Below are 11,559 nucleotides of genomic sequence, written 5' to 3' on the forward strand. Positions count from 1 at the left end.
GAGGAACCAGCTCAGACCAGTTACGCCGAGGAACCAGATCAGACCAGTTATGCCGAGGAACCAGCTCAGACCAGTTATGCCGAGGAACCATCTCAGACCAGTTATTCTGAGGAACCAGCTCAGACCAGTTATGCCGAGGAACCAGATCAGACCAGATATGCCGAGGAACCAGATCAGACCAGTTATTCTGAGGAACCAACTCAGACCAGATATGCTGAGGAAACAGCTCAGACCAGATATGCTGAGGAACCCCCAGCTGAGACTAGTTATGCTGAGCTAGTAGCTCAGATTAGTTATGCTGAACTAGCAGCTCCGACTAGTTATGCTGAACTAGCAGCTGAGACCAGTTACTTTGAACCACCAGCTCAGACTAGTTATACTGAACCAGCTGAGACCAATTATGCTGAACCAGCCGCTCAGGTCAGTTTTGATGAACCACCAGCTGAGACCAATTATGCTGAACCAGCCGCTCAGGTCAGTTTTGATGAACCACCAGCTGAGGCTAATTACGCTGATCTAGCAGCTGAGATCAGTTATGCTGAACTAGCAGCTGAGACAAGCTATGCTGACCTAGCAGCTCAGATCAGCTATGATGAACCACCAGCTGAGACTAGTTATGCTGAGCTAGCAGCTCAGATCAGTTATTCTGAACCAGCAGATCAGACTAGTTATGTTGAGCTAGCAGCTGAGACCAGTTACTCTGAACCACTAGCTCAGACCAGCTATGCTGAGCTAACAAGTGAGGCCAGTTACTGCGAGCAGCCAGTCCTCAATGAATGTAAGGAGTGTGGGGAATGCTTTGCCACCGTTGAAGACCTTGGCAGACATCAGAAAATCTATGCCCGAGAGAAATTCCATGATGGGAAGCTGTTTGGCGAGTCTGTGATGCAGGACCTGGGCCTGGATGGGTCTCCAGAGGCAGAGCTGGAAGAGCCGGAGGAGCACGAAGACTCCATCTACGGCTGTAAGGACTGTGGGCTGGGCTTCGCGGACCGCGCGGACCTCCGGGACCACCAGAAGGTCCACGGCCGGGCGTACCTGGTGGACAGCCGTGAGTACACGCATCCCGCGGTGCACGCGCCACCTGTCAGCGAGTACCAGAAAGATTGCCTCGGAGAGCAGCTCTACGAGTGCCCGGCCTGCGGGGAGTCGTTCGTGCACAGCTCGTTCCTCTTCGAGCACCAGAAGGTCCACGAGCAGGACCAGTTCTACGGCCACAGGCGGTACGAGCCCTTCATGCAGCCCCTGATTGCCAGCCCGCGGCGGCCGCAGGCCCCACCGAAGAGCGCCCCCGCCGGGGTGGGCCCTCAGTGCCAGGTTATCGGGCAGGACTTCATCCACGCCTCGGGCCTCAGCGAGCACGCCCGAGGCCACGCCGGCGAGGGCCTGCCGGATCAGGGCCAGGGGGGCACGGGTGCGGCGGGGCCCGGCCCGGCGCCCACGCAGCCGCAGCGAGACCCGGGCGAGGAGCCGCGCTACGAGTGTGAGACCTGCGGCGAGTCCTTCCCCAGCCAGGCCGACCTCCAGGAGCACATGCGCGTGCACGAGAAGGGCGAGCCCTACGACTACGGGGCCGCCTTCGTGCACACGTCCTTCCTCACGGAGCCGCCCAAGAGGGACTGGCCCTTCTACGAGTGCAAGGACTGCGGCAAGTCCTTCATCCACAGCACCATCCTCACCAAGCACCAGAAGCTGCACCTGCAGGAGGAGGGCGCGGCCGCCGCGGCCGCCGCGGCCCAGGAGGCAGAGGCCCACGTCCTCGTCCCCCGGGAGGTCCTGCGCATCCGGGGCTCCAACGTGGAGGCGGCCGAGCCCGAGGTGGAGGCGGCCGAGCCCGAGGTGGAGGCGGCCGAGCCCGAGGTGGAGGCGGCCGAGCCCCTCGGGGAGGCCGAGGGCCCGGAGTGGGAGGCCGCGGAGCCGAGCGGCGAGGCGGAGCAGCCCCACGCCGAGGCCGAGCAGCCCGACATGGACGCCGACGAGCCGGACGGCGCGGGCATCGAGGACCCGGAGGAGTGCGCCGAAGAACCCGAGGGCGACGACGACGAGCCGGACGGCGCGGGCATCGAAGACCCCGAGGAGGAGGGCGAGGAGCAGGAGATCCAGGTGGAGGAACCCTACTACGACTGCGGCGAGTGCGGCGAGACCTTCCCCTCGGGTGCCGCCTACGCCGAGCACCTGACCGCGCACGCCAGCCTCGTCTTCCTGGAGCCCCCCGGCCTCGACGGCGAGGGCGCCGGCGGCCCCGAGTGCGGCCGGCCCGACGACGAGCTCTTCAAGTGCGACGTGTGCGGGCAGCTCTTCAGCGACCGCCTGTCCCTGGCCAGGCACCAGAACAGCCACACCGGCTGAGGCCCAGGGGGCCCCCTGGGACCCGACCCTCCTCACCCACACTCACCGGACCCACCGCGACCGCCCGGACTGCACCCACCCGACCTGGACTTCAGACACCCAGCCCGGACACAGCCCCACGCCAGCTGAGGCTCGGCGGGCCAGGGCCTCCACTGGGACCCGGCCCCCCTCACCCACGCACAACCTGACCCACCGGCCTGGATTCACTCTCGGCCCCAAGGTGCAGACACCCGCAGCTCCCGTGTCCAGCACAGCAGGTACCTGCGGGACAGCAGCGCACTCGGCCACCCTCCGCCGGGGCCTTTGCTGCTGCAGAGAGCGCCCGTCTGTGACAGCCCGGGACCTCGGCGCACTGCCTCCCGGGGTGTACACAGGACAGCCCAGCACAGTGAACTGGACCGCGTGTGACGCTCACTGGCTGCTTACCTGCAGGTGCACCTCACCTGGTACTCTGGTTTTGCTTTTTTCTTTTTTTTTTTTTTTTGGAGGAGGAAGAGAGCAACAAATTACAATATATTTGTAAGCATCTTAGAGCTTTAGAAAGATTTATTGTGCGCTGTTTGAACCTTATCCGTATCTTTTTGACTGACTGTGTGGTTCCTTACTCTACATAACCCCCTCACCGTGTAGGCGTGAAAGGCAGAGCGTCTTGCCCGCTTCGCTGTGTGAAGGGAAGTCCTCTCTGCTCCCTTTTCAGGCGCCTCGTCTACACCGACACTTCTGAAACCTCGTGCTGTGTAAGCCTTTACTGTATGTGGATTGGCCTTTTGTAACCTCGTTGGTTGGTTGCCACCTTGTAACCTTGCAGTGGGTCTCATGCAAAAAACACTACAAGTTTTTGTTATTTTTTTAACCCACCTTGATGTCTCTTCGATAGTGAATTTTACAAAAGCCGAAGCTTTTCCCTGTGAGTCTTACATCCTTGCCTTTAAAGAGTGGGTTGTGACCGTCACTAGATCACGTGTGCCTAATGAAGGTTGAGAGCCACGGGGGGAGGGGGGCTCTCCTGTTGTAAATACGGTTGAGGGCCTACGACTTCATTACTTCCCTTTGCGCGCTTCCTGCCTTAAGTGACAAGCAGCATCGTGGCTTGGCCCCTCTGTGCCGCCACATGGCAAGTTTGCACCCTGGGTGCCCAGGAGCTAGTATCCTTAGAGCTTTCCAGCCTGAGACTTAATCCTCCTCTCCACCTGTCTGACCCTCAACCAACCCCATGTCTAACTTGCATTTAAAAAAAAAATAGGAAAAAGCTTTCTTTACAGCCAACTCAAGCTCGACGTGGACTCAGGTTCCCCGGCAGCCTTAATTTGCTTCGTTGCCATCTGTCCCCCCTCAGGTCGCGCCTTCCTGACCAGCACCCCCGCTGCCCTCAGAGCGGCTCCCGTCCCTGCCGCCCGGGTCTCCCACGCTGCCGGCCCGAGCTGACCTCGCCGCTCTAGGGTCTCCTGCGTCCTGCCCTGTGACCTCCCTTTGCTTCCCCACCCCCTCTTTGCATAGTGACTATTAAGAAATTTCTTGGCTTTGAGTTGGCTGGCAAAAAAATTTTAAAATTTTTTTAAAACTTTAAAAAAAAAGGATCTTGTAGATGCAGTGAGCAGAAGCTAAGAGCAGATTGTTTGGGAGAGCAGAGTGAGAAGACCTGCTCGGGAGCTGCGTCTGGACCCCCACTCTCCTAGGTCCCTGCCACGAGGGCTGGGGAAAGCGTGTCAGAGCTGGAGGGAACGCCAAAGTCAGGGAGAGCCAAAGACGGGGGTCCTGACGCCTCACCAGACCTGCAAGGGCAGGGTCAGATGGAAGGAACATTGGAAGCAGTGACTGGAAGGCCCCGATGGGGGAGGTTGAATGAATGAGCAGGGTGTCCTGGCAGTTAGGAGAAGGGGCCGCTTGGTGGCCTGGTGTCGATGAGGGCAGCTGCATCACGAGACCCAGTGTTGGAACGGGCGCCCCAGAGCCCCAAGGGGCCGCAAGCTGGGAGCCAGCCTGCAGGGCGTGGGGGTGAACCTGGCGTTCATCCTGTCCGTGGCACCAACTGGTAGAGTGTTTTCAGAGAGCCACCTGCCCAGTGTCCGTGCCAACCGTCCTTTGGTCAGTGAGCGATCAGGAACAGCTGACGAATGCCAAAAATAGGGGCAAGGTGGAGGGAACGTGTCCGTGGACTCTGAATGCAGCTGTCTAGAAATGATAATCATGGAGAGTTATGTAGTGACGTGGAGATATATTTACGGAATACCAAGTGGAGAAAGCAGGACACAGAATTATATTTATACTACAATTATAGCTGTTTAAAAATGTATGCTTATAGTCAAAAGCTGTGGTGGTGTTGCTGTTGTAGGCTTATAGTTGAGCATTATTTTCTTAAATTCCTTGAATGTTCTTTATGATAGTGTTACTCAAAAGTTTATAATCACGTTTCCATTGTGAACATAATTTGAGCTCATTATTCAGGCACTCAGAGAATACAGAAAAGTGGAGGGGAAAAAAACATCCATATACCCACCATCCAAAGATGACAGATATACTCCTCACTTCATTGTTTATTCTTTCTGTGCACAGGCTTCTAACTGTGTCCCAAACGTGTACTCAGATTAAGTGTTACCTTTGTGGAATTATGGTTAAACACTTCCATCTTAATGTTTTCAGATGGCCCTTAAAATAGTTTCCTGATAACAAAGTTTATTATGCTTGCTAATTGAAGCAAGCATAATACACACCCAGAGGAATAATTGGAAAATACAAAATAAATTAGAAAAGAACAAAAAAGTCTCCCATATTCCCAACACCCAACAACTACTGTTAACATCTTGATCTGTTTCCTCCATCTCGTATCGGTGCAAAAGCTTGTGATTTATGATCGTGGTGAATATGTGTGCATAAAGTCTAAAATGAAAAAAAAATTACAGAAAATAATTAAAGTAGTGTTTTCATTGTGGGATTATGGTTAACTATCTTGTCTCAAATTTCTTGAATGATCTTTGGTGTTTTGAGTATTAAATCTTATGTATGTTTTTCCATTAAAACTCTTTAATACATACTCATGGCATACTTTGGGGGAGATTTAGTAAAGCAAAAGAAATTCACGCGTATTCCCGACACCCAACAATCATTGCTGTTAAACCTTGATCTGTGCACAGTCAGGACTGGGGTGTCTGTGGTGAGAATGCAGAGGGTCGAAGAAGAGAAGAAACATGGAAAGCAGTGAAGAAATGGTTGTGTGGTCTTTGCCGGCGTTGAGGCTGTGGGGCTCGCCTTCCTGGAAGGCCTGTCTCGTTGTGTTCCGGTCACCGCAGTGTCCGGCACTTGCAGAAGTGTGGGAGAGAGGCGGGCCCCTGTCGTCACCCGAAGACCAGGGTAACATCTGGACGCGCTTTCTTCATCTTGTTTCTGTGCACAGGTCTTTGGTTTGTTAGCGTGGTTGTGGTCGTTCTATCTGTAATCGTGTCACCAATAAAAATAAAGTTGAAAATAAAATAGCTCTGAGCCTCTTCTTTTGTCCATTTGAAGTGTTTGGGGTGTTTAAAAAATCCAAGCCCTTAGTGTCCCCTTGGGCCCTACAAATCTCGTCCCTTTTAAAATTATTGTGTATTTCAACAGCTCACTTCTAAGGGATCTCTCAGTACTACACAAAGCCACATTTGTAATTGCACTAATAAAATTAAAAGATACATCTCAATAGTGTTTTTAAACTTGACCTTAAGCGTTAGATAAGTTTCACTTACTTTGAGTCTGCATTTAAAATTTTAATCTCATCTAAATACAATACTCCCTCAAACACAAACAAGAATGATCCCCATAACATTAAAAAAAATGTTAATGCTGTGATTTGGAATCTTTGTATTCAGTCCTGTCTGACTGTGACCCCAGGGTCTGTAGCCCACCGGGCTCCTGTGTCCATGGAGTTCTTCAGGCAAGAATACTGGGGTGGGTTGCCATTTCCTCCTCCAGGGGATCTTCCCAACCGTCTCCTGCCTTGTAGGCAGATTCTTTACTATCTGAGCTCCCAGAAGACCTATTACATAAAGTGTGCGTCCCTAACTCCCCTGAAGCTGAACGGTTCTGCCTGGAGGTGCCTGACCAGCTCTGAGTCACAGCATCAATAGTCCTTCCAGGGGCGTCCGAGATCGTCAGGGCAAGGGGTCAGTTCTCTTTGAAGGCTGCCTTCCTGCAGAGTTCTCACTGACGGACGACCTGTAGGAAGGGAAACGGTGAGGGTCGCTGGGGCTTGTCTGGCCAGCGCTTGCCCTCTCAGACAGCTCCCCGGTGCCCCCGCCACACGCTTATTCCCTGAGCCAGACCCCTCCCTGGCCTCAGCTGAATATGCTCCTGGGTCCCCGGGGTCCCGTCAGACTCAGACCAGGGGCCGCTTACACCGGGAGACTGGGCGCCCAGCACCTGGGGCTCCTGGGGGCACTGCCCCCCTTGGGCTCCCTAAGAACGCCTCTCCCACGAGCTGACTGTCACCGGCGCAGTAGCCCCGAGCCCTTTTCCCCTCCCTGGGAGCTGCCAAGTCTGCTGAGAAGGATCAAGTCCCGGCCCCTCCCCGCCCAAGGTCGGCGCTGACCAGGCATCAGTGCCCACCGTTCATTCTCTAAGCACACTGTCCCACCAGGCTTCTGCTCTCTCGCTCTACTTGGCCAAAGTTGGTCATTTGTAGCCCCAGAGAGCCCTAACGGAGACAGAGAGTGGGCTGGACGTAATAAACCCTGAGGGAAACCGGGACACTCTGAAAAACTCAGGATCAGGCCCCGGGATGGGGGTGCAGACTGTGGAGGCCGAGGCACGTGGCAGGAAGACCCCTACATGCCACCCGGACGTCGGCCCTCGGGCTCCTCTGCTTGGGGGAGGGGGGTGCGGAATAGGGGAAGGCCTGACAGCAACTGTCACAAACCCCGAGACTGCAAAGGACATCCAGGTGAAAGCCATAGGGGGGTTTCTGTTAATGCACAAACCAGGACGCTGCGGGTCTCTCTCTGACTGTGCTCGGCCACGTCCATAGCCCCGCCCTGTTTCCAGCGACAAAAGCTTACGCAGCCCCGGGAGAAATGGAATCCTGGCAATCAGAAAGGTGGTGTCTGGGAGACTTGGGAACACCGGGACCCCTCTGAAACTCCAACCCCTTGAAAACCACCCCCATCCACCACCTCCCTCTCACACGACGGGAAGCAGGGGCCGCTGCCCCTGGGAACGGCAGCTGTCGAAATGCTCTCTGATGTCCTTTGGGATGGGCTGAACCCCCGTATTGCAAAGGAGGAAGCATACGCTGACTCAGAGAACAAGCTTCTGGGTGCAGAGGGAGAGGATGGAGGCGGATGGTTAGGGGGCTTGGGATGGACATGTGCACACACAGCTAGATTCAAAATGCAGAACCAACTGGGACCTATCAGAGCACAGGGAACTCTGCTCAGGGTTAAGCGGCAGCCTGGATGGGAGGGGACTGTGGGGGAGAATGGCTACATGTGTATATGTATGGCTGGGTCCCTTTGCTGTTCACCTAAAACCATCACAGCTACACCCCAACACAAAATAAGTTTAAAAAAAAAGAAGTGTGGCTGGTGTAGTCAGATCCTGGAATGCACACAGGGGAGTTCTGACAGCTTCAAGGGTGTGACGGCCCCTCAAAGACCCACTGCAGTGAGAGACTCCCGAACCACAACGAGAGGGCTGCCCCTGCTCTCCGCAGCTAGAGAACGCCTGAGCCGCAGCAAAACCCCAGTGCAGCCAAAGAGTGAATTGACTGAAAACATACCAGTAGTCTGGTGTTCACCCTTAATATTAAAAAGCTTTATCTATTTAAGGTTTACAAGATAATGTTTTGATTCCATATACATTGTATAATAATTATCGCAATCAAAGTAAGGAACGTACGCATCACCTCACATCTTTTGAGGGGGGAGAGAAGAGGGAGCTACTCTTTTGGCAAATTTCAAGTATATAATACAGTATTATTAACTAAAGTCACCAAGTGTACATTAGAACTCTAGAACTTATTCATCCAGCATAGCGAAAACTTGATACCTTTTGGGCAACACCCCTTCATATACCAGGCTTCCCAGACACTGACAAGGACGATTCTAAGAGCTTGACTTTCTTAAATTCTGCATATAACTGAGATCATGCAGTATTTATCCTACATTGTTTTCCGTAGTAGCTGTATCAACTTGTATTTCCTCCAAAAGTATGCGAGTGCTCTTTTCTCCACATCCTTAAATTAGTTATCTTTTGTCTTTTTTGATAATAGCCATCCTAATAGGTAGGCGGTGCTGTCTCTCGTGTGTGTTTTTGGCCACGAGGCAGATGGGATCTTAGCTTCCCAACCAGGGCTCGGACCTGTGCCCCCTGCACAGGAAGCTCAGAGTCTTTAACCACCGGACTGCCAGGAAAGGCCCTCTTATTGTTTTGATTTGCATTTCCCTCAAATACAGACTTGAATTGAAAAGAGTAGGGAAAACCACTAGACCATTCAGGTATGACTAAATCAAATCCCTTATGATTATACAGTGGAAGTGAGAAACAGATTCAAGGGATTAGATCTGATAGACAGTGCCTGAAGAACTATGGATGGAGGTTTGTGACATTGTACAGGAGGCAGGGATCAAGACCATCCCCAAGAAAAAGAAATGCAAGAAAGCAAAATGGCTGTCTGAGGAGGCCTTAGAGAAAAGAGAAGCGAAAAGCAAAGGAGAAAATGAAACATATACCCATTTGAATGCAGAGTTCCAAAGAATAGCAAGGAGAGATAAGAAAACCTTCCTCAGTGATCAGTGCAAAGAAATAGACGAAAACAACAGAATGGGAAAGACTAGAGATCTCTTCAAGAAAATTAGAGATACCAAGGGAACATTTCATGCAAAGATGGGCTCAATAAAGGACAGAAATGGTCTGGACCTAACAGAAGCAGAAGATATGAAGAAGAGGTGGCAAGAATACACGGAAGAACTGTACAAAAAAGATCTTCACGACCCAGATAATCACGATGGTGTGATCACTCACCTAGAGCCAGACATCCTGGAATGCGAAGTCAAGTGGGCCTTAGGAAGCATCACTATGAACAAAGCTAGTGGAGGTGATGGAATTCCAGTTGAGCTATTTCAAATCCTAAAAGATGATGCTGTGAAAGTGCTGCACTCAATATGCCAGCAAATTTGGAAAACAGCAATGGCCACAGGACTGGAAAAGGTCAGTTTTCATTCCAATCCCAAAGAAAGGCAATGCCAAAGAATGTTCAAACTACTGCACAATTGCACTCATCTCACATGCTAGTAAAGTAATGCTCAAAATTCTCCAAGCTAGGCTTCAACAGTACATGAATTGTGAACTTCCAGATGTTCAGGCTGGATTTAGAAAAGGCAGAGAAAGCAGAGATCAAATTGCCAACATCTGCTGGATCATCGAAAAAGCAAGAGAGTTCCAGAAAAACGTCTATTTCTGCTTTATTGACTATGCCAAAGCCTTTGACTGGGTGGATCACAATAAACTGGGGAAAATTCTTCAAAAGATGGGAATACCAGACCACCTGACCTGCCTCTTAAGAAACCTATATGCAGGTCAGGAAGCAACAGTTAGAACCGGACATGGAACAACAGACTGGTTCCGAATAGGAAAAGGAGTGCGTCAAGGCTGTATATTGTCACCCTGCTTATTTAACTTCTATGCAGAGTACATCATGGGAAACGCTGGACTGGAAGAAACACAGGCTGGAATCAAGATGGCCGGGAGAAATATCAATAACCTCAGATATGCAGATGACACTACCCTTATGGCAGAAAGTGAAGAGGAACTAAAGAGCCTCTTGATGAAAGTGAAAGAGGAGAGTGAAAAAGCTGGCTTAAAGCTCAACATTCAGAAAACTAAGATCATGGCATCTGGTCCCATCACTTCATGGCAAATAGATGGGCAAACAGTGGAAACAGTGGCTGACTTTATTTTGGGGGGCTCCAAAATCACCACAGATGGTGACTGCAGCCATGAAATTAAAAGATGCTTACTCCTTGGAAGGAAAGTTATGATCAACCTAGACAGCATATTAAAAAGCAGAGACATTACTTTGTCAACAAAAGTCCATCTAATCAAGGCTATGGTTTTTTTTCCAGTAGTATGGATGTGAGAGTTGGACTATAAAGAAAGCTGAGTGCCAAGGAATTGATGCTTTTGAACTACGGTGCTGGAGAAGACTCTTGAGAGTCTCTTGGACTGCAAGGAGATCAGTCCTGGTGTTCACTGGAAGGACTGATGTTGAAGCTGAAACTCCAATACTTTGGCCACCTGATGCGAAGAGCTGACTCATTTGAAAAGACCCTGATGCTGGGAAAGATTGAGGGCAGGAGGAGAAGGGGACGACAGAGGATAAGATGGTTGGATGGCATCACCGACTCGATGGACATGGGTTTGGGTAGACTCCAGGAGTTGGTGATGGACAGGGAGGCCTGGGGTGCTGCGGTTCATGGAGTCGCAAAGAGTCGGACACGAATGAGCGACTGAACTGAACTTTGTGCCCTGCTGTGTGTTCTTAGCAACTTTACTGAAGATCTGAAGATGAATGCCCTTATTTCTGACTATCCTGCTCCATTGCTCTGTGTCTGTTTCAATGCTGGTTCCATACCAGTGTTACTGCTGTAGATTTATTAGGTTTTTTCTTTTTTCATCAAGAAACGTGATAATTCCAAAATTGTCTTTTCTTGCTCAAGATTGTATGGGCTAGTCAGGACTTTTGTAGTTTCATCTGATTTTCAGGATTTCTTTTCTATTTCTGTTAAAATGCTATGGAATTTTGATAGGGATTGCATTGAATTTGAAGATTGCTTTGGACAGAATAGAAATCTAAACAGTATTAATTATTCCAATCAATGAACATGGTGTATTGTCCCATTTATGTCTGTCTAGGAAATGGCAACCCACTCCAGTCCTCTTACCTGGAAAATTCCATGGACAGAGGGGCCTTGTAGGCTGCAGTCCATGGGGTCACAAAGGGTCGGACATGACTGAGCGACTTCACTCAGTCACTCACTTGATTCCTTTCTGCGGTGTTTTATAATTTGCAGTGCACAGATCTTTCACCTCTTTGGTTAAATTTATTCTTAAGTATTTTCTTTTCTTGATGGTTTTATAAATAGGATTGTTTCTTAATTTCTTTTTTAGATAGTTTGTCTTTAGTATATGGAAATGCTACCGATTTTTGAGTGTTGGTGTTTGTACCCTGCAGCTTTATTGAATTTG

General features: G+C 50.8%; 1 protein-coding gene across 1 annotated transcript in view; it reads left to right on the forward strand.

The window, feature by feature from the left end:
* The window catches only part of PEG3 (paternally expressed 3), a 14,258-nt gene extending 8,441 nt beyond the window's left edge, over positions 1-5,817 (forward strand). Inside the window, 2 exon segments of the mRNA XM_040251836.1 lie at positions 1-420; positions 475-5,817. The exon segment at positions 1-420 is cut by the window's left edge and continues 11 nt beyond it. Of these exon segments, the coding sequence (XP_040107770.1) occupies positions 1-420; positions 475-2,349 (2,295 nt within the window). The 3' untranslated portion in view covers positions 2,350-5,817.
* Positions 5,818-11,559: the final 5,742 nt, after the last annotated feature.

Source organism: Oryx dammah, unplaced genomic scaffold, assembly GCF_014754425.2.
Source record: "Oryx dammah isolate SB20612 unplaced genomic scaffold, SCBI_Odam_1.1 HiC_scaffold_13, whole genome shotgun sequence".
In the NCBI taxonomy this organism is placed as follows: Eukaryota; Metazoa; Chordata; class Mammalia; order Artiodactyla; family Bovidae; genus Oryx; species Oryx dammah.